This window comes from Denticeps clupeoides, chromosome 6 (assembly GCF_900700375.1).
Source record: "Denticeps clupeoides chromosome 6, fDenClu1.1, whole genome shotgun sequence".
Taxonomy (NCBI): Eukaryota; Metazoa; Chordata; class Actinopteri; order Clupeiformes; family Denticipitidae; genus Denticeps; species Denticeps clupeoides.
Genome location: NC_041712.1, coordinates 9,740,718 through 9,760,464, shown reverse-complemented (window position 1 = coordinate 9,760,464; position 19,747 = coordinate 9,740,718). Strand labels below are relative to the sequence as shown.

General features: G+C 46.5%; 3 protein-coding genes across 10 annotated transcripts in view; 1 reads left to right on the top strand and 2 right to left on the bottom strand.

Moving 5' to 3' along the window:
* Nucleotides 1–6,640: 6,640 nt before the first annotated feature.
* On the bottom strand, nt 6,641–8,715 carry sc5d (sterol-C5-desaturase). Its single transcript, XM_028984249.1, has 5 exons — nt 8,575–8,715; nt 8,068–8,283; nt 7,633–7,765; nt 7,441–7,541; nt 6,641–7,343 (listed from the first exon to the last, which is right to left on the bottom strand). The coding sequence occupies exons 2-5, from the start codon at nt 8,275–8,277 to the stop codon at nt 6,894–6,896; spliced, it is 894 nt and encodes a 297-aa protein (XP_028840082.1). The 5' UTR covers nt 8,278–8,283; nt 8,575–8,715; the 3' UTR covers nt 6,641–6,893.
* Nucleotides 8,716–9,254: 539 nt separating this feature from the next.
* Nucleotides 9,255–10,657, top strand: anapc13 (anaphase promoting complex subunit 13). Its single transcript, XM_028983169.1, has 2 exons — nt 9,255–9,409; nt 10,215–10,657. Exons 1-2 carry the CDS (start codon nt 9,311–9,313, stop codon nt 10,338–10,340), a joined length of 225 nt encoding a protein of 74 aa, XP_028839002.1. The 5' UTR covers nt 9,255–9,310; the 3' UTR covers nt 10,341–10,657.
* Nucleotides 10,658–11,217: 560 nt separating this feature from the next.
* Nucleotides 11,218–19,747, bottom strand: part of arhgap32b (Rho GTPase activating protein 32b) — an 85,091-nt gene continuing 76,561 nt past the window's right edge. For 7 of the 8 annotated variants that reach the window (XM_028983154.1, XM_028983156.1, XM_028983157.1 and 4 more), the window contains 11 exons: nt 19,338–19,440; nt 18,495–18,639; nt 17,991–18,073; nt 17,564–17,671; nt 17,243–17,388; nt 16,922–17,123; nt 16,625–16,770; nt 16,469–16,543; nt 15,646–16,377; nt 14,535–15,115; nt 11,218–14,454 (listed from right to left, as the gene is read on the bottom strand). In XM_028983154.1, the coding sequence (XP_028838987.1) occupies nt 12,262–14,454; nt 14,535–15,115; nt 15,646–16,377; nt 16,469–16,543; nt 16,625–16,770; nt 16,922–17,123; nt 17,243–17,388; nt 17,564–17,671; nt 17,991–18,073; nt 18,495–18,639; nt 19,338–19,440 (4,514 nt within the window). In that variant the 3' untranslated portion in view covers nt 11,218–12,261. The remainder of the gene's footprint in view (nt 14,455–14,534; nt 15,116–15,645; nt 16,378–16,468; nt 16,544–16,624; nt 16,771–16,921; nt 17,124–17,242; nt 17,389–17,563; nt 17,672–17,990; nt 18,074–18,494; nt 18,640–19,337; nt 19,441–19,747) is intronic. The other variant, XM_028983158.1, reaches the window with a different exon arrangement.

Sequence of the window (19,747 nt, the reverse complement as noted above, 5' to 3'; positions counted from 1 at the left end):
GATAATGTATAGAACCATTGCAGCCACTGTTGCCTCCCATCATCTGGCCATACTTTTGTACCTCATTGCTTTTCTTTAAGATTTTTATTTTTATTTAACCATGTTTAAATGAAAAAAATGTGGTTCTTTGGCCAAATATTTCAGTTCTTCAGTTCTTCCTCTCTTTGGCTGCATCTCTATTTCCTTAATTAGTTTTTTTCTCTGGACTTCCACTGGACTTCAGGATGATTGTGGGATAACACTAACTAAAACTCACTAAAAATTGCTCTGAAATTATGCATTCACTAGCCTTTCTGCACTTTATTCTTGTGTCAAGCAGTTTGTTTCTCAAGCAAGCTTCTCAAGCAAGTTTTGATTCATACCACATTCGGCCCCATATCTCACAATTCAGGGGAAAGCCATAAATAATGTGCGTTTGAACTTTGCTGAGGTCAGTTCCACAGCGGTGTTGCAGGTACTCTGGGCTGTACTATCAGCTAGCTGAACGCCGAGGCCAGTTATAAAGTATTGAACATGTTTGGAAGCTTTCCACTTCGACTCCGTGTGTGAGATATTCAGCACACTTCACCGATTGCATCAGACTGCACGGGATTTTATTTTGACCCTGCCTCACCTCTAACCTCACTCTGATAACAAAGAAGGTTACTTCTGGTGTGCTTATTCAGATCAAGTGCTGCAACATCGCAGCAGAACAACCTGCACCTGACACTGTGGCCTGCAAAGGACTGTTGCTCTTTACGCGCTGAGAGATCTTGCTTTCAAGCACCGTTTTTTTTCCCGCCGCACCCGTAAGTTGTTGGTGAAAATGCTCTGGACCATCAGCGGACGTAACAACCTTTCAAGAGAAACAACAGAGGGGAGCAGGTGTGCTGCCATTCAGAAGATTCTAAAGATCTACGGTCATTCCTTCCAGGGAGGTTTTCAAGGGAAAGGAAGTCAGTAAACAGCCAAGGGCTATTATTAGTATGTAGTAGGGGCCGTCCCATTCGGTAATTGAAAGATAGCGCACATAGATCAGCCGCCACCCACTCTGAGCTCCCCACCCGCTGAGATACGTTGATACGCAGACAGGATATGAAGACGGGATGAGGAATGTGGGTTTTGACTGTAGTGCGCGGTGAAGAGTATTCCGTCTTGTCCCAGGTTCACACAATGATCAATGAACGGTGGGTGAAGTAGTAGCTGCATCCCAAAAAGCGTCATCCCGTTCCCTCGTGGAGCGAGGGAACTTTTAAATGATGAGTTCCTTTACCTCTGCGAGCTGCCAAGAAACAAATGAGTCACATGCGCTGCCACGCATTTCTGCACAGCCACAGTATAATAAACCCATTTTGCACAGCGTGAAATAAAACACCATTTTCAAGTTCACTGATTGGGTTCATAAACCCTTCTCTCTTCTCGCACCCCCGCCCCTTCCCCACCCCCCCAGCGGCCCCCACACTCTGTCTCCATCTCCCTCTGTTTTCTTCTCAACCATCATTTTCACACACAGATGCCAGACACCTGTGTACACTTGAGAAACGCACGCAGCGCTCTGAAGGCTCCGAACATCAGTGAGAGAAAATTAGCGGCATTCATTTTATCTTTTAGTTACTCATGACCATTTGCTGGGGGTGTGGGGGGGGGTTTAATCTCAGCATGCTTCAGCTCCTACCGAAGCCTGTGTGGGCTGCTCCCACATTCAACAAATGCTGTGTGGAGAACGCACAATCAATAACATCACATCAAGTTATGGATGGGAAAGAGTGCATTTTGATTGGATTGGGAGAAGAAGAAAAAAACAACTCGGCTCAGAATAATCTCTATTTTTAAACGGGATAGACTGGATAATGAAGACCTCTGAGAAGATGGATTTTAGCTATGAGGGCTGGTTATGTGTGAAAATGCAGTGACATGATGAGCATCTCAAATGTTTCGAGGGGCAATATTTTTTTTCTTTTCCTGGACAAATCATCACATGCAGGTTCTCTCCACCCTTGAGAGGTCCCTCTCTGTATCACTCCTTCCCAAGGTCCTTCTTTTCTTTTATTTCCTTGTGTGCAGAAGGGTCAAGTAAATCCTAATAAATTCTAATTAGATGTGGGCGATATGTTGAATGCGCTTGTTCCATGTGCAATGCAGTAAATGACTATATTGTGACAGTCGAGTATAAATCCTAACGTTAAACAGACAGCATGTACTTCGCTTTCGGGGTTCACTTCTCTGCCAGTCAAAGCCGACACCCCACTCAACATCCAGAAAACGTTCCTGACCTGTGCAATTTCGATGCCTTGTTTCTATCAGTATGTCACAAAAAAAGTTTGACCATGGAGCAGCACACACCACGAAAAACCGTGGGTTTCAGAACACAGCGCTGTGCCCAGAGGAGACTCTGTGAAGATAACTGAAGCCCACGTGATTTCAGAGACATTAATTGGAGATGGAGATGGACAACTTGCATATTTCAGGTATCGAGATGTGGACCGTGTATTTCCCCACCCTAACTTTAATTCTAGATTTACTGATGACATATTCATATATGAAATACTACATCATACACAACAGATACTTTGTATAAACAATAACTGGACACAAAGATGAATAAGAGTTTGGCTACTACCATTAAAAACCGCAATATGTATGCTAAACAACAGGAGACACGTTTATATCAAACTGCATAGGTTTTCAGGTGAGCAAAGGTATTGGAATGGAACTAAACTAAAGCCAGACATGTTGATTACATTGGCCCACATGAGCCATATGCCAGATTCCTGGGTTTCCCTGGTTATGCTTTACCAGGCTCACTTCAATTCTTCAGAGTTTCTCACTTCTGTCTTCTCTTCAGAAGGTAAAATACGTTTCTCCTGTTGGGTAAAGATCAGATGATCAACTTGCCCAGTCAATCCCTTTTTCCTGCTGATGAGGTTTAGTTGGTAGTGTGTTGGGGATCTTTGTCTTGCTGCATAATAAAGTTCTTCAAGATCAGTCTGAACGCATTCATTGTAAATTGAATGTGTTTCTCTGTTAACCCGCCAGACAAAGTCTTTCTTTAGACTTCTGTGTTCGTTCTGCTGCTACCATCTTGAGATCCTGTTCCAGAAGCAGCCTCGTAAGCCCAAGCCGTGACACAACCTCCACCATGCTTCACGGATGATCATGTGTGTGTATGATTATTTACATATATCATAATTTACAGCATTTATCAGACGCCCTTATCCAGAGTGACTTACAATAAGTAGTTACAGGGACAGTGTCCCCCAGAAGCAACTTAGGGTTAAGTGTCTTGCAATGGTCTTTCTTGAGTCTATAAGGTAACAATATTATAATAATAAGGTAATGAATAAAATATAATTATGAAATGGATTTCAGTGGTTTTGTCTATTCTATTAGGTAATGAGTGTCTAAGACGTAAAAGCTTGACTCAAAGACACGACTAAAACTAAGACAGGTTACGGAAAACAACTATAGTTGTGGCTCATTTTCCTACTTTTTACTGATTATCAGTGGTTTTATGTCTTCCTGTACGCCCTATTTTACTGTTGTTCTCAGGTTTTCCTTTGAACAATGAGCCCCTTACCGTTGATGAGGTTCACAATGACGAGCTTTCTTCCCATAGGAACTCTGTGTTATGTTTGCTATTTGCGAATAACCACGCGGACTCTCGACACGCGGTCTGCTTCTTTTCTCTTTTATTTCCGCATACCCAGAATCCCTTACAGCAACACCCACAACCTGCAACACACACAAAACGCACACTGCCCATGTGCATATGTAACACTCTGGTCTTCATGTTGCTCTACCCTTTTTCCTGAAATGCAGTGTTCATGGATGAACTGAGAGTATATGTCCAGGAAACTTAATGACTGAATAATCAATTTTGTACTAACCAGGGTAACAGCAACAATCTGTTGCTTATCCTGTTCCAAGGCTTTTGCGTGACTGAAAAACTGGGTGTTGTTACATAAAATAATATTTGTTCGACATTGTTTATCTAGCTGTAAATACCATGGAATAAATCTGGAGAGTCTGATCTGTCTTTTCATATTCATCTTCTGATCTCACCCACTGATGCCTTGCTGTTCCGGTGCTTATGGTGGGAACTGTGCCATTCGTATGCACAGCATTAAGATATCCCTTGTTTCACTTGAAAATTTTGCAGTATGGCAACGGCACTCTGCAGGAGGTGTCAAGATGCATCATGTTTCCCGAGCGTTATTAATGTCAAACATCTCACTTGCAAAAGCTGCGTGTTTTTTTTTTTTTTATAACTACGGTACAAATGGTTTTGAATCACAGCGGCACTTTGGCCGTAATGGAACCGTGTCAAAACATGAATCTGACACTTAGACCTGTCACGCGGCACAGCTTCAGGCCTCAGTGCGGCCATTACTTCACTGCTCCTTTCCCGCTAATGCTTCTTTTCTGACCGGCACAGCGTCCGCGGCTGGATCGGCACGCCGGCTGCTCCATGGCTGCGGCAGAGACGGGATAGAATTGGAAACCTGTTGCCATAGACACGGATTTTGTTTTGGTAGCGGCTCTTCACATTCGATGCCGCTGATATGGGATTCCGACAGAAGCCGTGCGATTTCTCCTCCTCTTTTTTTGTGATATAGAATAATACTACATATTTAATCTCCTCCCTTTTGATAAAATATGCATGGTCCCGATGTGAAAAAGAAAACGAAGGCGCACGGATCCGCTCCCTCGGCCGCTCGTAATAAACAAGCAAGAGAGGACGGCGAACGTTGCTCGCGGCCTGCTGCTTCGCGGATTCCTGCCAGGTACCGCAGAGGAGGGAGGAGGGAAATACTCTCGTACGCTGGGTGCCTTTCCCACTCTGTCATTCATTCCTGTCGCTTCTTTTTTTTTTTATAAGTATTATTTCCTTCAATTTTTGATTGTCAGAAGTCAGAAAAGCGGCTGTGTGGCGTTTAGCGGGTGGAGCAGATGATCCCCTCGCCCTCCTCACCTGCTGCACGGCGCGGTGCAACTGGGCTAGGCCGCGCTCAGGCCTGGCGATGCAACGTCGCCCTCTGCTGTGCGTGGGGGGGAAGGGGGAGAAGAGGGGGTCGTTGCCAAGCCACAGCGGAGGAGCGAGGCGGTCACATCCGTATCGGGTTGATGCAAATTGAATTCCATTTTCCCCGGGACGTTGTCATTTTTGCAGTTTGGCGTGTAAGCGACGACGCCGCCGCCGCCACGACGCCGCACCTCAAACACATTATCAGTGGAACGGCGCACCTGTTTATTTTTATTCAATTACCTCAAATTTGACTCCTCTGTGTTTGGACAAAGAAGCAAACAGACTCACAGAAACACAATGAAGCTGCGAACAATGAGAGCGGCTTGCAGAGACGGAGTGCTGTATGTCCTGCTTATTGAACAATTTATCAGAAGCGCACACACGCACACCAACACTCATGATTTTATAATAAAGGACTCCTTTTGTTTTTCCCATCGCACTGATTTAATTAGCGGTCTTTACCTCCGAATGGCTCTGTGCCTTATAAAAGTACCCACTTTACAACTTTACAAAACACAAATTCACAAATACTGTCCAGTGTCCGTTAGCAACAAATATTTATGCAATAATTTTTGTTTATTCTAAATAATTTGGCACTTTCATATGGTCTGGTTGTGAAGTGTGGTGTACAGTGCTGTCTCATGTTTTATTGATCTTTTATAATGGTGATGCAGCAGTTAGCGACGTGGCCTCACACCTCCAAGGTTTGAATCCCGGGTCGGACCTTGAGTGTTTGGAGTTTGCATGCTCTCCCCGTGTTGCTGTGGGTTTCCTCTGGGTTCTCCAGTTTCCTCCTGGAGTTCACTAGGTGAACTGGCAACTCCAAATTGACTGGAGCCTGGGATGAGCCACCCTGAGTAACAAGATCCTTAACTAAGCAGATAAGGATCATGTGTGAGGGTGAGATAATGACCATAGTATCAACGGTCTCTGCATGGCAGCGATGTTTAGTTCATTTACATTTACATATAGAGCATTTATCAGACGCCCTTATCCAGAGTGACTTACAATCAGTAGTAACAGGGACAGTCCCCCCCTGGAGCAACTTAATGTTAAGTGTCTTGCTCAGGGACACAACGGTAGTAAGTGGGATTTGAACCTGGGTCTTCTGGTCTAGGCTACTACCACCCTGTATGATGTGAGAATTTTTATACTCAAGAACATTGTTTAGATGAAAATTTGCACATTGGCCAGTACATCGTGCCAAGCTTGTTACTGCCTTGTGCGTGTCCATATATTTATGTGAGCAAAATGATCAACTATGGATCACTTCACTTCATCGATGGTAACATGGAAGCACGTTGTAAGTTGTACTGGATAAATGCATTAAAATGTAAGTAAACCTCTTATTAAAGACAAATAATTATAAAAGATTGTATAGTATATAGCAATCAAAACTGACTGCTATATAGGGCAACTATGGTGAGTGTGAAAAATGTCGGCCATTAGCAGCTAATTGACTATGAGGTAGAGGAGGACATTTTATCCCCTGAAGCCTAACAAACATCAACATGTCTGCACATTGAGCTCAAAATGTGCTACCAATATTATTCATCGCTAAATGAAGCCATGCTGTGGAAAATAGTGTTTCTGCATGTGTGCATGTCATCAATAAACCCAGACAAGGCACTACAGTTTCAACATATTACAAATCTGTTTTATTCTCAGAAAAATATGCAGGTGTCTGTCAGTGCCTGAAGTTGTTCAGAATATACAAAAATAGACATTTCATGATGTTCTGTGTTTATTCAGGTTATGAATCTCATAGTTCCTACGGTAATCAGCCACTGTTGTGCAAAACATTTCATTTATACATTTTGTCAGTCCATCATAGAAAGAGCTGTGTGTTTTATATAGAAACAGAATAGGAATTGTTCCTTTTTTTTGGCTAATCGGTCTTCACCATAGCAGTGCGCCCATTCACATGACCATTGCCCCTGCTGGTCTCCAGCTTGGCCTCACCCATCAGTCTCTTGACGCAGTCGAGGGGTCCCTGTCCCGCCAGTGCTGACGGGTGCCTGTAGGAGCCCCCGATGCGGTCCCACAGCGTGAAGTACTGACCGTAGTTGTACTCGAAGAACAGGTGGTGGTCCGTGTGGTGCGCCGAGCCGTTAATGAGCTTCTGGAGGAGACTGGGCACACGGTAATCGCCGTCATGGATGGAGACGGTCCAGATGTTGACGAAAACGTACAGGCCCAGGTAGAGCAGCTTGTGCAGGGGGAAAAGGAAGGGGTAGATGTGATAGGGCAGCCCCTGCAAAAAGCCGTCAACAGGGTGGAATGCATGGCTGGCGAAGGGAGAGGGGATCTTCCAAATGTGGTGGGGTTTGTGGAAATTCTGCAGGACCATAGACCACAAATCAGCGACATATCAGCAACATTAGTAGCCCGGTAATCAACACGCTGATTCCACCTCAGCTGAATGTTTAACCTACCTTGTAAATGAGTTTGTGATGAAGAAACCGATGGACCCAGTAAATGCACATGTCCGTGAAAAAGAGGAACGACACCATGCTGAACACCAAGCCGGTCCATCCTGGAACGCGCAAGGAAGAAAGTCAGGCAGCGTCGGCTTACAGCGCAAAGAAAGTGCAGCAGAAAGCGTGCAAGCGAGCCGGGCGCCGTACCCATGGGCGATTCGCCGACGTTATCATACAGCTTGCTGTAGCCCCTGACTTCAGCAAAAAACAGGGCCACTGTCGGAATGCTGATCCAGGGAAGGGAGCTCATGGCGTACTTAATCTCGCGCCGCACCTGCTTCTGCAGAACAGGCCGTGTCAGATAACTGCTGTGCTCTTTCACCGGGCTGAATGGAAACCGTCCGCTCGGCTTTTTGTTGTTGCACAAAAATCAATTTCAGCAAAACCGCACACACCAAAAAGAAACTCTTCCAAAATGTAGCCGGGCTAATTTATTCTGAGGTGGCAGTTTGTCCAGTGAACGTCATTTTGTTTACTAGGCAAATTATGCTTGAATGGAAACAAACAAACAAAAAAAAAAAAAAAAGAACATTTTTTGGGCATATTGGTGTTTTTCTTTTAGGTACATAACACCCCACAAACCTGTAGGAACTGCGGGTGCTTCATCAAGTTGTGGTCAAAGACGAAGTAGTAGCTCAGGGCGCCCAGGCCCAGGTATAAGGTGGTGGCCCCGAGGTTGGTGACCACCAGAAGGCTGAGGATCTGGCGTACGGGATCATCCTCTGGCCAGGTGGACGGATACACGTAGGGCGTGAAGAAGTGGTGATCTGCCAGGTCGAGCACAAGGTCCATCCTTCACTATGTTATGGGCCAAACATATGAAATATATGTTCAGACGCATTCTAATGTGATAACTCACAAACACAACAAATGCAGGAATACAGAATACAGGAGACTTTGATCCCGGCTGGCACCGAATGGGCATCACTCTGATGGGCATCGAAATCTGATTACGTATAAACTACGCATGCAAAATAAAAACAATTCGTGTATAAATGACACCATTATAACTTGTTGCCACTCCCCGAGAGTTTGAAAATATATAAAGTTGCCACAATTAAATAGCCAATCGCGGAAGGAAGCACGAACCTGGTCCAGGCGGCAGATTTGGTCCCGCATCTGCCAGGAACTGCGCGGCCGCCCGGACGCCGGATCGGGGGAAAGCGGGGGGGGCCGGCCGGCCTCCTGACGGCGCGACGCGGGGGATCGGCACCAATCCGCGTCACGCCCCGCCCGCATCTGCCCGCTGATTGGTCGCCGCTCGGATCTGCTCATGGCGCAACGGCGGCGCAGGGGGGCGCTTAAAGACGCACGACGCGCCGGCGGCGTTTTGTTTTCCGCGCTCCGACTTTTTCCCTTGACGCGGACGCGGCTCGTTTTTAAGAAGCTTTATTTAGAGGAAGCGCGCTGCTTCTTCGCTAAAAACTCAATTTCTTCTCACTTCATGTGGGGAGCGCGCATTGCCGTGCCGGAAGTGACGTAAAGGCGTCGCCAGGCGGCCGTCGCTGTTGCCAGATCCCGGGATTCCCTGCAAGCCTTAGTAAATCGTCAGCGCTGTTAAGGCTCGGGGTTTTTCTTGGTTAGATGAAACACATTTGTCTGTTGTGAAGGACATTAAGCAACAGTGACATCCTGAAGCCCGAATGCTGTTGAAAATGTGTAACATACAATAAATACGTTCGAAACCGAATTTTGAGTCATCCGAATTTTTGACATTGGTGAGCTGAAGCTGTTGTGTTCCCGGCATGTTGTTTTCATATCAACCTGGCAACACCAGGCGTCACGACCGGCTAGCCCTAAGCTAGCGGCAAAAATTCAACCAAAGATGGACAGCGAAGTGCAGAGAGACGGGCGAGTCCTTGACCTGACCGACGACGCCTGGAGGGAGGACCGGCTGCCGTACGAAGATGTCACCATACCCCTGGTAACCAAACCCCACCGACTGGTTCGGGCTAGTGGGTTGGGTTGCAGCAGCAGCGATAGGGCAGGTTTATTCTCACACACTGAGCCCGTTTACGAGTTGAAAACGTTGTGTAAACGTTGATTTATCACTTTATGTCGCCTGGTGGCTGTTCTGGACCACGTTGTGGTATGGTCTGCGCTTATAGATTTGGGGACCGTATGCACTTTTTATTTAGTTGAAACCCTCAGATTATGAATCAGAATTTAGTGGTGGAGTACAATACAACGTGGATCTGTTTTACTGCCCTGGCGCGCCCATCGCCGCGTCTGGGGTCGCGGACCTTGTTCAAGTTCATCGAGTTCACGTATTATCCCTCAGGGGAAGCAGTAACACGATCGCTTTAATACACATATCAAGTTTCCAACCCTGCTACTATTCATTCAAGAACTGATTCAACTCTACTGTCAAGAAATACAAAAGCTCATTGGGGGATTAGCTAAAGTAACATAAGAGTGAATTCTGCTGTCAACATACCGGAAGTGGTACATAGCATGCCACACGGTGCACACTTACATTTGTCCTCAGTAGATTGGGGCAGAGGTCCCATCCCAAAGCGACCCATAATCAGAATGTTGCCAGTCTGAATCATGATCTACCATGGTGCCACTGAGTAAAGCCCACCCACACACTGCTCCCCGGGTGCCAGTCATGGGTGATGGTTAAAAGCAGAGGACACATTTCATTGCAGCACAGCACACGGTGACACAATGTATCAAAAATGACATACGAGGGACTAACTGGTCGCTTCTTTCTGTCCTTCGCCCAGAGCGAGCTCCCTGAAGCCGAGCAGGACAATGGTGGCTCGACAGAGTCTGTGAAGGAGCAGGAGATGAAGTGGACCGACCTTGCTCTTCAGAGCCTTCACGAGAACACGCCAAACACCGGGACATGAACAGCTTCCTCCTGGCTCGTCACCACACTCCCATGACCACGGCCATGAAAGAACACCACTTTAATCAGTGCGGACTGAGTTACGTCGAGGTTGAACGCTCTTCTTTTTTATAAGCATGTGAAGAGCCACTAAATACACACGGACTACAGACGTCATCTTAGTGAATATATATATTTTTTTCAGACCACAGTGCAAGTTAAGAACAAAAACCAGCAGAGGACTCTCTGACTGCATTTTGAGTTTATTTCATGTTGAAAATGTAACAATGCTGCAAAAGTAAACATTAATAGCATAAATAAACTTGGTTTCATACCTAACTCTGAACAACATTTTTATTTATGTATTGGTGTGGTAGTCAACAACACGGACACTCCCCAGGTATTGAGAATAGAGATGTTCTCTACATTTGGCACACAACAAGGTGGCTCCTGAACCACACTACATGGACAATCTACAGTTTTGGAGCGTGTCCACTTAATGTACTGATGTTAAAGTTGTATTTTTGTACTGTAGAGATATATGGTGCTGAGTCCTCTTCTTCTCCTCTTCTCTCAACTGGAAGATGCACACATCTTGGAAAAATAATGAAATTATATCAAAATGTTGAACCAAGTGACATCGTGTGGTCATGAGGAGAACTGCAATAAAAAAAAAAACAACTTCATTGGCCCCGCTCCACTCCTAAAATTCTAAATCACCAGTTGTATGTAAATCACCAGTTGTATTGCTGGGACAGGTTGGTCCTGACCACAAACCTAAATTATAAATGTAATTCAACTAATTCAAATGAATGCAAGTGAGATGTTTTTATGCTGTAACTCTGCAGTGTGGTAGATTGCATAAAATAGGAAAATAGAGGCCATTGCCACTAGCAATGTAAAGAAAACATTTGGTTTTCATGTATTTTAATTTCAGCCAAGTCTGGAATACAATTCCACTGGAAATCCTATAGGCATTTTTGCTTTTTTTGTGGTAAGCAGCATTATACCAAATGAACACAACTGAACTGCAAATGGCTAACAATGTCATTGATTAAGGTGCTTTTTTTTCATTTCAACCCTTAAAAGTATTTATAATTTTGAAAAAAAAAAATGTAGATCACCACAAATTGAAAGTACACACCAGCTTTTTGTCTCTTATGTCCACAAAACACAATAAAAGCAGAAGGGCTGCCGTGGTCACAGGTTTCAGTCAGAATGTTTGGTCCCTCTCTTGCAAACACCACCATCAAAGACACTTTAAATTCACATCCTGAATTCGGTTTGTGTTGTATTAAAAATATAAACATGGCACTGTCAAACGAAACGGCTCATATTTTGGGCCCCCGACCCAGGCTTGAGAGAGAACAGTGCCACCTAGTCGTGTACAAAAGCTTACAAGGAAGGGAATGGTGACAGACGGAGAGCTCCTCCCTTGACCACTTACTGTACTGTAACATCCAGAAAATACACGACGGCTCTCGAAGGACACAGAAGTGTTCTGTAAGCGACAGATTACATGCATTTCTAAAATGCAAAGCCTTAAATCCCAATTACTCCAACAACCCAATCTAAACAAACAGACCACAACATATAAAAATTATAACCAGTAGTTTTTTTTTTCCTTAAACATCCATTACTATAGTACTTCTGGTTCACATACATTTTGTTATTAGTGTCATATACTTATATATTCAGCCGCCTGTCCTATCAACCACAATTGTGTGTGGCCTGTTATAGAACTGGAGACGTTATGGTACATTCAGTTCAGTAAAAAGTCTTTCAGAATTTTCTTGTACACGTTTTTTGTACACGCTTCATAAAAAATGAAAACAGTCAAGAGACAGTCCGCTGTCCTGCAGAGGCTGCTGAACTTTACATTTAAATGGCTAAATGTCATCCTTAACATCTGAATGAACTAGTTAGCCTTCGAGTGGTCATGTTCACTCTGCCCTGATCTCAGTCTCAGGCCTCTGGGGAAGTTCTGACTGAATGAAGGCGCCCTGTCCCAAGGCAGTAGAATATGCTCTGTGGTTGTGTTGGGCTGGATACCCTGTCGTGGGAAAAGAACCCAGACCGGCCCGGTTCGGCCCAGGGGCTTGCGGCTGAGGTGCTGGATGGTAGTCGTCAAGGTTGTCATAGTGGGACTGCACGGTCATGGTGCTCTGTCTTTGCCCGTGTGGCTGGTAGGCATAGCCCCCCGGATGATCCCGGTCCGGGTTGTCTTGGTGGTGAGAGGACGGGTTGGCCGGGCTGTAGTGCTGGCGCTCTCCTCTTACGCTATGGGACCGCTCAGGCTTTGTAGGAGCCGTAGCCTTGACAGGGGCAGCATGCTGGTCGTCCTCTGCACCAGCACCAGGGCTTTTTGCCCACCCTATGTGCCTGTCAGGATCTGGCCGTTCATATCGAGGCTGGAAACTCCTGGGCTCACTGTGGTCCTGCCAATGTTTGCTGCTGGGTTTGGCATCATCGTACTTGGAGTCAGGATATGCCATGTCTGGCAGGTGCTGCAGACTCCTAGGCTGTGAATGGTGCATGTGAGATGATGGGTATGTCCTAGAGCCATGTTTAGACACGGACGTCTTGTCCCCGGTGCTGCTGCCCTGGCAGTGCTTCTCTGTTTCCATGTACAGAAGAACATCGGGGTCTGACATGAGGTGCCTTGAAGCATGCTGAGATCCTGGCATGACGTTGTATCGCACCTCTTTGTCTTCAGGTGCCACCAATATGGCTTTGCCAGGATCAGACTTACTGCGCAAGTGTAGCACCTCCACTCCAGCCTGGTCAGCGGGCATGAAAGAGCCCACGTTGTCATACTGTGACATGACGGGACCTTTGACCTTTTGCCGAGCACGACTCTCTCTTCGTATAGAGTGTATGCGCAGCCTCTCGGCTTCTTCTGGGTCCCAGGCGTAGTAGACGGCAGTTTTTGAGCCATGGAAAGGTGGCATGTCTCTACTTACAAAGCTGTGCTCCTTCCCGGGGGGACCGGCATGGCGAGACAGGTAGTGGTATCCACCAGATTTAACAGCAGACCTGCTGAGGCTGTGAGTCATATCACGACTGCTGAGCGAGTGGACGTGTCGTAATCGGATCGTTCCATAGGGGTCCACATCATAGTAAGGGGCATCCAGAGGGTGGGACCCGGAATATGGACTGTAGCGGTACTGAACGCGGCCGTTCTCGAAGTAGGGCTGCAGCTGGGTGACGTGGTAATCCACCTGCGACGACTGCTGGTGGGACTTGCAGTGGTAGACGGGTCGCTGATAATAGTAGAGCTCGTCTTCTGGGGGAACCTCAGTTCGGGACACGGGTACGGAGTGGATAGCGGTGGGCGGAACGTGCAGCGAATGCACGCGGCGGATTGTGGGGTAGACGGCGGCTCCATCCACGTGGCTGTAGCCATGGCTTCGGTGGCTGCCGGACCCTGGTACATACTCACCTCTAGGAGGACCACGAGACTTGAAGGACTGGTGGAATGAGCGCGGCCCCACGGTGTTGTAGCGGGTGTCAGGACGCGCGCTGTACGGAAGCTGATGCTCTGGTTTTGATCCGTATGGCGGGTTTGGGGATACGCTCTCAGGCCGGTAGTGGTACCCTGCGCTACCCTGTGCCACTGGTATCGCCCGGGGGTGGTAGTAAGCGTCTGAGGCAGGATCCAACAGGACTCCGTCTCCCTTGGAATGGTAGACATAAGCAAACTTCCGAGAGGCTGGGTGAGCTTGAGGAAGAGCCTCCTCTGCTGGCCCTGGCACGGCACTCTCTGGCATCATGGTGTGGAAGTTGGAGGCCTCGGCCTTGCAGAGTGCAGCAGTTGCCAGCTTGCTTTCCATGGAGCGGACAGGGGGTGGCGGAGGTGTGATTCCATGAGCGTGGTGGTAGGTGCTCTCTACTTGAGGCTGCACTGGCTTTATGGCTTCCCAGGGCTTTTCAGTTGGTTCGAACGGTATGGCTGGGGTTGGAGCCACTTTGGCATTGGGCTGAGGATGGACTTGGGTTTTGGCTACGGGATGGTGCTGTGGCTGAGACTGGGCCTGAGCTTGAGGTTGGCTTTTGGGCTGGGGCTGGAGAACAGCTACTGGCTGTTCGGTGGGTTTTGAGGGAGGTAGCTTCTGTGCAGTTTCAACTGAGCGACTCTGAAAGCAAGCAAAACATCTCGGTTAAGACTCTGACACACCATCGCTTGCTGTGATAGCGGACATACGTGATGACTTACCTCAGTGGCAGGCTGAGACTCCGTTCCTGTCTCCAGTCGGCTGCTGAGGGCGCTGCAGCTCGTAGCAGCTGTAGGGGTGGACTTGGTCTCTATAGGACTCACAGGCACCTGGCCCATGGCAGGCTGCTCTCGCTCTGGGGTTGCCAGAGTGGGTGAAGCTGGTGCGGGAGGGTTGGCAGGACTTGGCAGCTGAGCAGTGGGGTCCAGTCTAACGCAGGACGCTGCGAGAGACTCGGCGCTGCCCGGCACGTCTGCGGTGCAAGGCTGTGGGGTGACCGATAGCTCTGTTTTCTCAGCAGGGACAGTGGGAGGGGAAGAGGAAGGCGCAGGCATAGGACACACATTGTCTCCTTCATCCACAGGTGTCAGCGACCGCAGGGAGGGGGGTTCAGGCCATTCTAGAGGGTCAAGGAGAAGGGGTTCACGGGGCTGTCTCTGAGAGAGGACGGCGGACTGCTGAGCAGACTCAGCCAATGCCAGGGCAAGCATGCGGGCAGTGTTCTTTGGAGGGAGAGGGGGAGGGAGAAGGGACACAGAGCTGACAGGGGCACGCCCCTTTGGAGAGTCCAGAGCTACGGCTCCTGGGAAGGGACAAAACAGAGGGAACTGAAGAGTGAGGAGGAGAAGGCAGGCTGATCTTCAAGAGTAGGAGAGAGAGGGAAAAGTTAAGCAAGTGGCTGCTGCCTCGTGCGGATAGATCGTTCTGAGCTGAGTTCTGAGCAAAACACTTCCATGCATGGTGTTTAAGGTACAAGGCTGGGAAGCTAAACCTAGGAATAAAATAAATTTTGTTTAATGACAAGCCCAATCAAACTTAAAACTCTAAAACTCTAAACTCTACCATTTGAAACAGGCAGCAGCAGCAGCAGCAGCAGCTTCATGCATAAATTGGTGCTTAAAGAACAGAGCACTGAACCTTTGTTTGGGATTTTTGTGAATTTAAAATCCACTAAATACAGGCCCATTCTGAACCCAGAATATAAACAATGACACTCAAAAACTATGCTTCGTTTTGACAAATTACTAAATTAGTGTATTTCATATATCCCAAGCAAAGGTTATATGCTTGAAAGCAAGAGAGCCGAAAAGAAACATCTAGAAAGCTACTCACCAGGATGCTCCTGTCCGCTGGAAGAGCGGGACATCTGAAGAGATTCGGTATCGGCGGATTCTCTGATTTCTGGGCCCCCACTGTCTGGGGAGGAGCAGTGCAGATCTAGCAGCTCGCTGGTCCTTGTGATAGTGGCGACTGCTGGTGGTATGGCTTGAAGTCCAGGAGGTGAGGTGGAAGAAGCACCTAGACCTTCTGAAACTCTGCCAATCAAAGACACAGCTGCAGGATCTGGAAAAAGAGTCAACATGGCTGCCTTTTCTTGGGCTTGGCTCTCTGAGAGAGAGGCAGAAGAGCACTTGGTTACTTCTTTGAACACTTGACTGAAATCAGAAGACAGATAATGGGTTCCAGCCGCTTCTTTCTTTTGGGAAGGAGAGGCAGGCTCAGATCCGCAGGCACTGCCAGGACTCTTCTTTATTGTAGTTCCTGGCTCAGATGAGAGCAGGCTAGTCTCTGTCAAGGGCAAGCTGCACTGGAAGGACATAGGATCAAAGTCTAGTGAAGCCATGCCAATATCAGGGGGACTGAGATCAACATCGTCCGCTGAACGCGGAGGCGAAATGAGCGCTGGAACACAGATGGGCCCATCGTCGCCATCACTCTCTCCATCGCCCACGTTGTCGTAGGAATTACAGTGCTGTCGACTGTCTAGCAAGTCGCCGTTGAAGGAAGAGGACAGTGCATCACTGCTGGACCGGGGCCTGCGAGGCCGAAATACCTTGGATTCACCTGTGAGCAGAGATTGTCCTGTGCTTCTTTACCGAACACTCAAATAGTCCAAGCTATGATATAAAGCCTCATAACCATGTGGAGTTTTTACCTTCAATGTTGTGCAGTGAACTGAGGGACTCTTCACTTTTTGCCGAGCGGAGCGTGCCTGTGTCTCCTCGACCACCTGGGATAGAAGTGGAATTAGACTGGTGTCGGTAACAGTACATGAGTTTAAAGAAGTTGGTTAGATCAGAGAAGCGCTTGCCTGCGAGTGCCATTGCCTTGAGCTCACTGGGTTCACTGGGATTGCGGTGCAGTTTGCGCTTGGACATGGAGGAAGACTTGCCGAGGCTGAAGAAAGAGCGCCAGTTGCCAACAGGAGACTTCTTGGACTTGATTGGAGGCCTTTTCCTTAACATGATAAAGGTGAACCACCATGTGAGAGGACTAGTGTCATTAATAACTAAAGTCCACTCAGTGACTCGGTATTGTGGATGAATTAGAAAGTCAGTCTTTAATTCACACAGTCATGTAGATTTAAATTGCTGCAATTCAATCTCACCTCTCAGTAGGAAACTCGATGACAGTGTGGAACTTGCCCTGTAAGGCCCCAGGTCCTTCCCCGACTTCGATGTACTTGCTGTCTGCTGTGACAGGGGAGTTAATCTGTGCCTGTGTCCGTGCCTGGGCCTCCTCTAGAGTCAGAAGCTTGGTGGAGGGAGAGGGTACCAGGAGGGACTTCGGACGTGACAAAGAGTTGGGTCCTGTAGGCAGACACCCAAAATGAGTCTAATCTCTATAGATTTGCAAATAAATTAATAATGAATAATTTGCTTTTCAAAGATGTCTCAAATGTCCAGTCAGGTTGTTTTTTGCTTGGTACCTGCACCCTCGCGGATAAGGGAACTGAGTTTGGGGCTGAAGAGGACCTCCACATGATTGAGAATGAACTCCACCACCACAGACTGGATCCGCACCTCCATGAAGGCAGCTGTGCCACTAAAGCAGGCTGACTCAATCTGCTTTGACCTGGGGAACCGCATAATTTTTAAAATCCTAACAAGTGAATAAAAACTAAATTTTTAGAAACCTGTGATACACAATATTTTCTCTATTTTAAAGTAAAGTAACAATATAATGCATTTCCTCTCTAAAATATTCATCAGATTGAAAAGATCTTACTGATGTTCAAAGGAGAGTTTACCTCAACAAGTTCGGGGCCCACACAATTGCTAGGTTCTTGCTGTGCATGTTGGTGACATAGCTGAATGTGGCTAAACGAGACAGGTGTCTCATAAGAAATTCAAGGGTCCTGTTAACAGAAACACTCCCATTAATCCAATATTTTTCATGTGATTTGAACACTGATTACACCAAATGTAATAGCAGATATGATATATTAGACATATTATGTTACTAGATACAATAGTAGCAACATCATTACAGCAATCCAGCAAATAAATTGAATAAAGAAGACAGCAATCTGTCCCTCCATGGCTTTCATCATTCATCAATGTCCTCCCCCACTGTTCAACATTTAGACTGTTGAAAAGCCAATCAGCAGCAGTGCATGTCTGAGTGTGCTTGAACATGCTAATCAGCAGGGGGCGCTGTGGTTGCGCAAGTCTGACCTGTAGTGCGGGGGAGGCAGTTGCTGAATGACATCATGTATTTTGATCAGCCTCTCCTCATCTGTGGCTGCTGACACTGCCTCCTGAGAGATGACAGAAACAGAGAGAAAAGGAGAGAGGGAAGAGAGATGAAACAAACGAGCAGTTCAGCCTTTCAATTGCTCCTCACGCACCACCCAAACCCAAGCCATTCATATGTGTGTTTTAGAGGGGAAACTCATTCTACCAACAGATATTTTCTCTCATTTTTGTTGGTTGAGTCTGAGCTACGTTAAATTTAAATTTTTAAACAGAGATTAAACTAATTATGATTTGATATTTGCCTCCGTTCAGTCGAGGATAAGCTAGAGTGAGGACAGTGCAAATATCAGGTCACTGATTTAAAATTCAGTTAGACTTCCTCCACTTTTTGGAGGGGAATTAATGGTACATATTACACACAATCCCTAAGCACAAGATCCACTCCAACAATATGCTTCTGCCAGCATGCCCCAAGGTCCTTACTGAGAATTTCTCATAGAGCTGGTAGGTGAGCAGTGGGTTGGGCAGCTCCCGGAAATAGAGCTTGCAGAGGGAGCCCACGCAGTGAATGTCCTGGATGTACACATCTCTGGTCAAATCCGGTATCTGCTCTGAGTCAAACTCGTGCCTGTGGAAATGGAAATTATCATATGTTTCCGGCCTGTGGCAGACTTCAGCCTAAAATACACACACTGAATACCATGTAGTCCCTTTCAGATTCTAATGAAGATGCATTTATTTACACATCCCCTAGTCATTTTCTGCATCCACTCCCAGGAAAAGGCTTCCCTACTCTAACTAGCAAGAGAAAATAACATATGGCACAGGGAAGTGGAGTAAATGGATCTGTCATTTGCACCTCTTTGCTGACAGAGATAAATGCATCTCATATATTTAAAAGCAGGGGAAGAAATTTACGGTGGAAAACCAATACTTCCTGAAAGATGTGTTTACAGCATGAATTGGACTACTCATATGGTTAATGCTCTCAATGAAAAGTAAAGAAGAGGGTTATTTGGACACTGCAGGATTCTGAAAATAATGTTTTAACATAAAAATTATGAGTAGGGTTTTAAAAAGTAAGCACAATTTAGCCTTTATCTCTGCCTTAATTATGCATTCACATAAAGTAGGTCTTTGAATAAAGACAGCAAGAAATCTGACCACTAGGAAGAGGTTATAGATCTTTGAGTGAGAGTGTGGTCATCAGTCAAATTCAGAGACAGCAACAGATATGCTCAGGATGTAAAAACTAACAAGTACCGTTTTTTAACGTTTCTAAGAAATATGTGGACATTTGAACATCCATGTGTGCTTATTACCCACCGCAGTTTCTGGATATTTGAAGCAATTCCAGAAAGGCGATACATGCCATCCACCACCCCATGTTTCTCGATGAACTCTGTGCAGCTCTTAAGTACCTGGGGAACTAAATGACAAGGAGTTAAGTGTCAGGTTGGTTTATTGGTTGGTAAATGTTGAGTTTAACGGAACAAATGGCATGATAATGATAGAGTGGGATAACCTCCGTAACTTCAGCTTAATAACGGATATGGTATGTGGGAACAGAGCAAACTGGTCAGTATTTAGGCAAACACCAGATACTGCGAGGCAAACACTGCCTTTCATGAGCTGGACTGTGTGTCCATATGCATACGAGCATGCAAACAGATTCAAGATATCACACAAATGCGTGAAGATATAATGAGCATCTGTGGTCAGAATAAACTTTTACA

Bases quoted from the DNA above. Each gene is read 5' to 3' on its own strand.
- anapc13 (XM_028983169.1), top strand. From the start codon at position 9,311: ATGGACAGCGAAGTGCAGAGAGACGGGCGAGTCCTTGACCTGACCGAC. The intron at 9,410-10,214 runs GTAACCAAACCC...TCCTTCGCCCAG, and splicing joins AAGATGTCACCATACCCCTG to AGCGAGCTCCCTGAAGCCGA.
- sc5d (XM_028984249.1), bottom strand. From the start codon at position 8,277: ATGGACCTTGTGCTCGACCTGGCAGATCACCACTTCTTCACGCCCTAC. The intron at 7,766-8,067 runs GTTTGTGGGGTG...CCTGTTCTGCAG, and splicing joins AGCACCCGCAGTTCCTACAG to AAGCAGGTGCGGCGCGAGAT. The intron at 7,542-7,632 runs GTACGGCGCCCG...TGCGCGTTCCAG, and splicing joins CGTCGGCGAATCGCCCATGG to GATGGACCGGCTTGGTGTTC.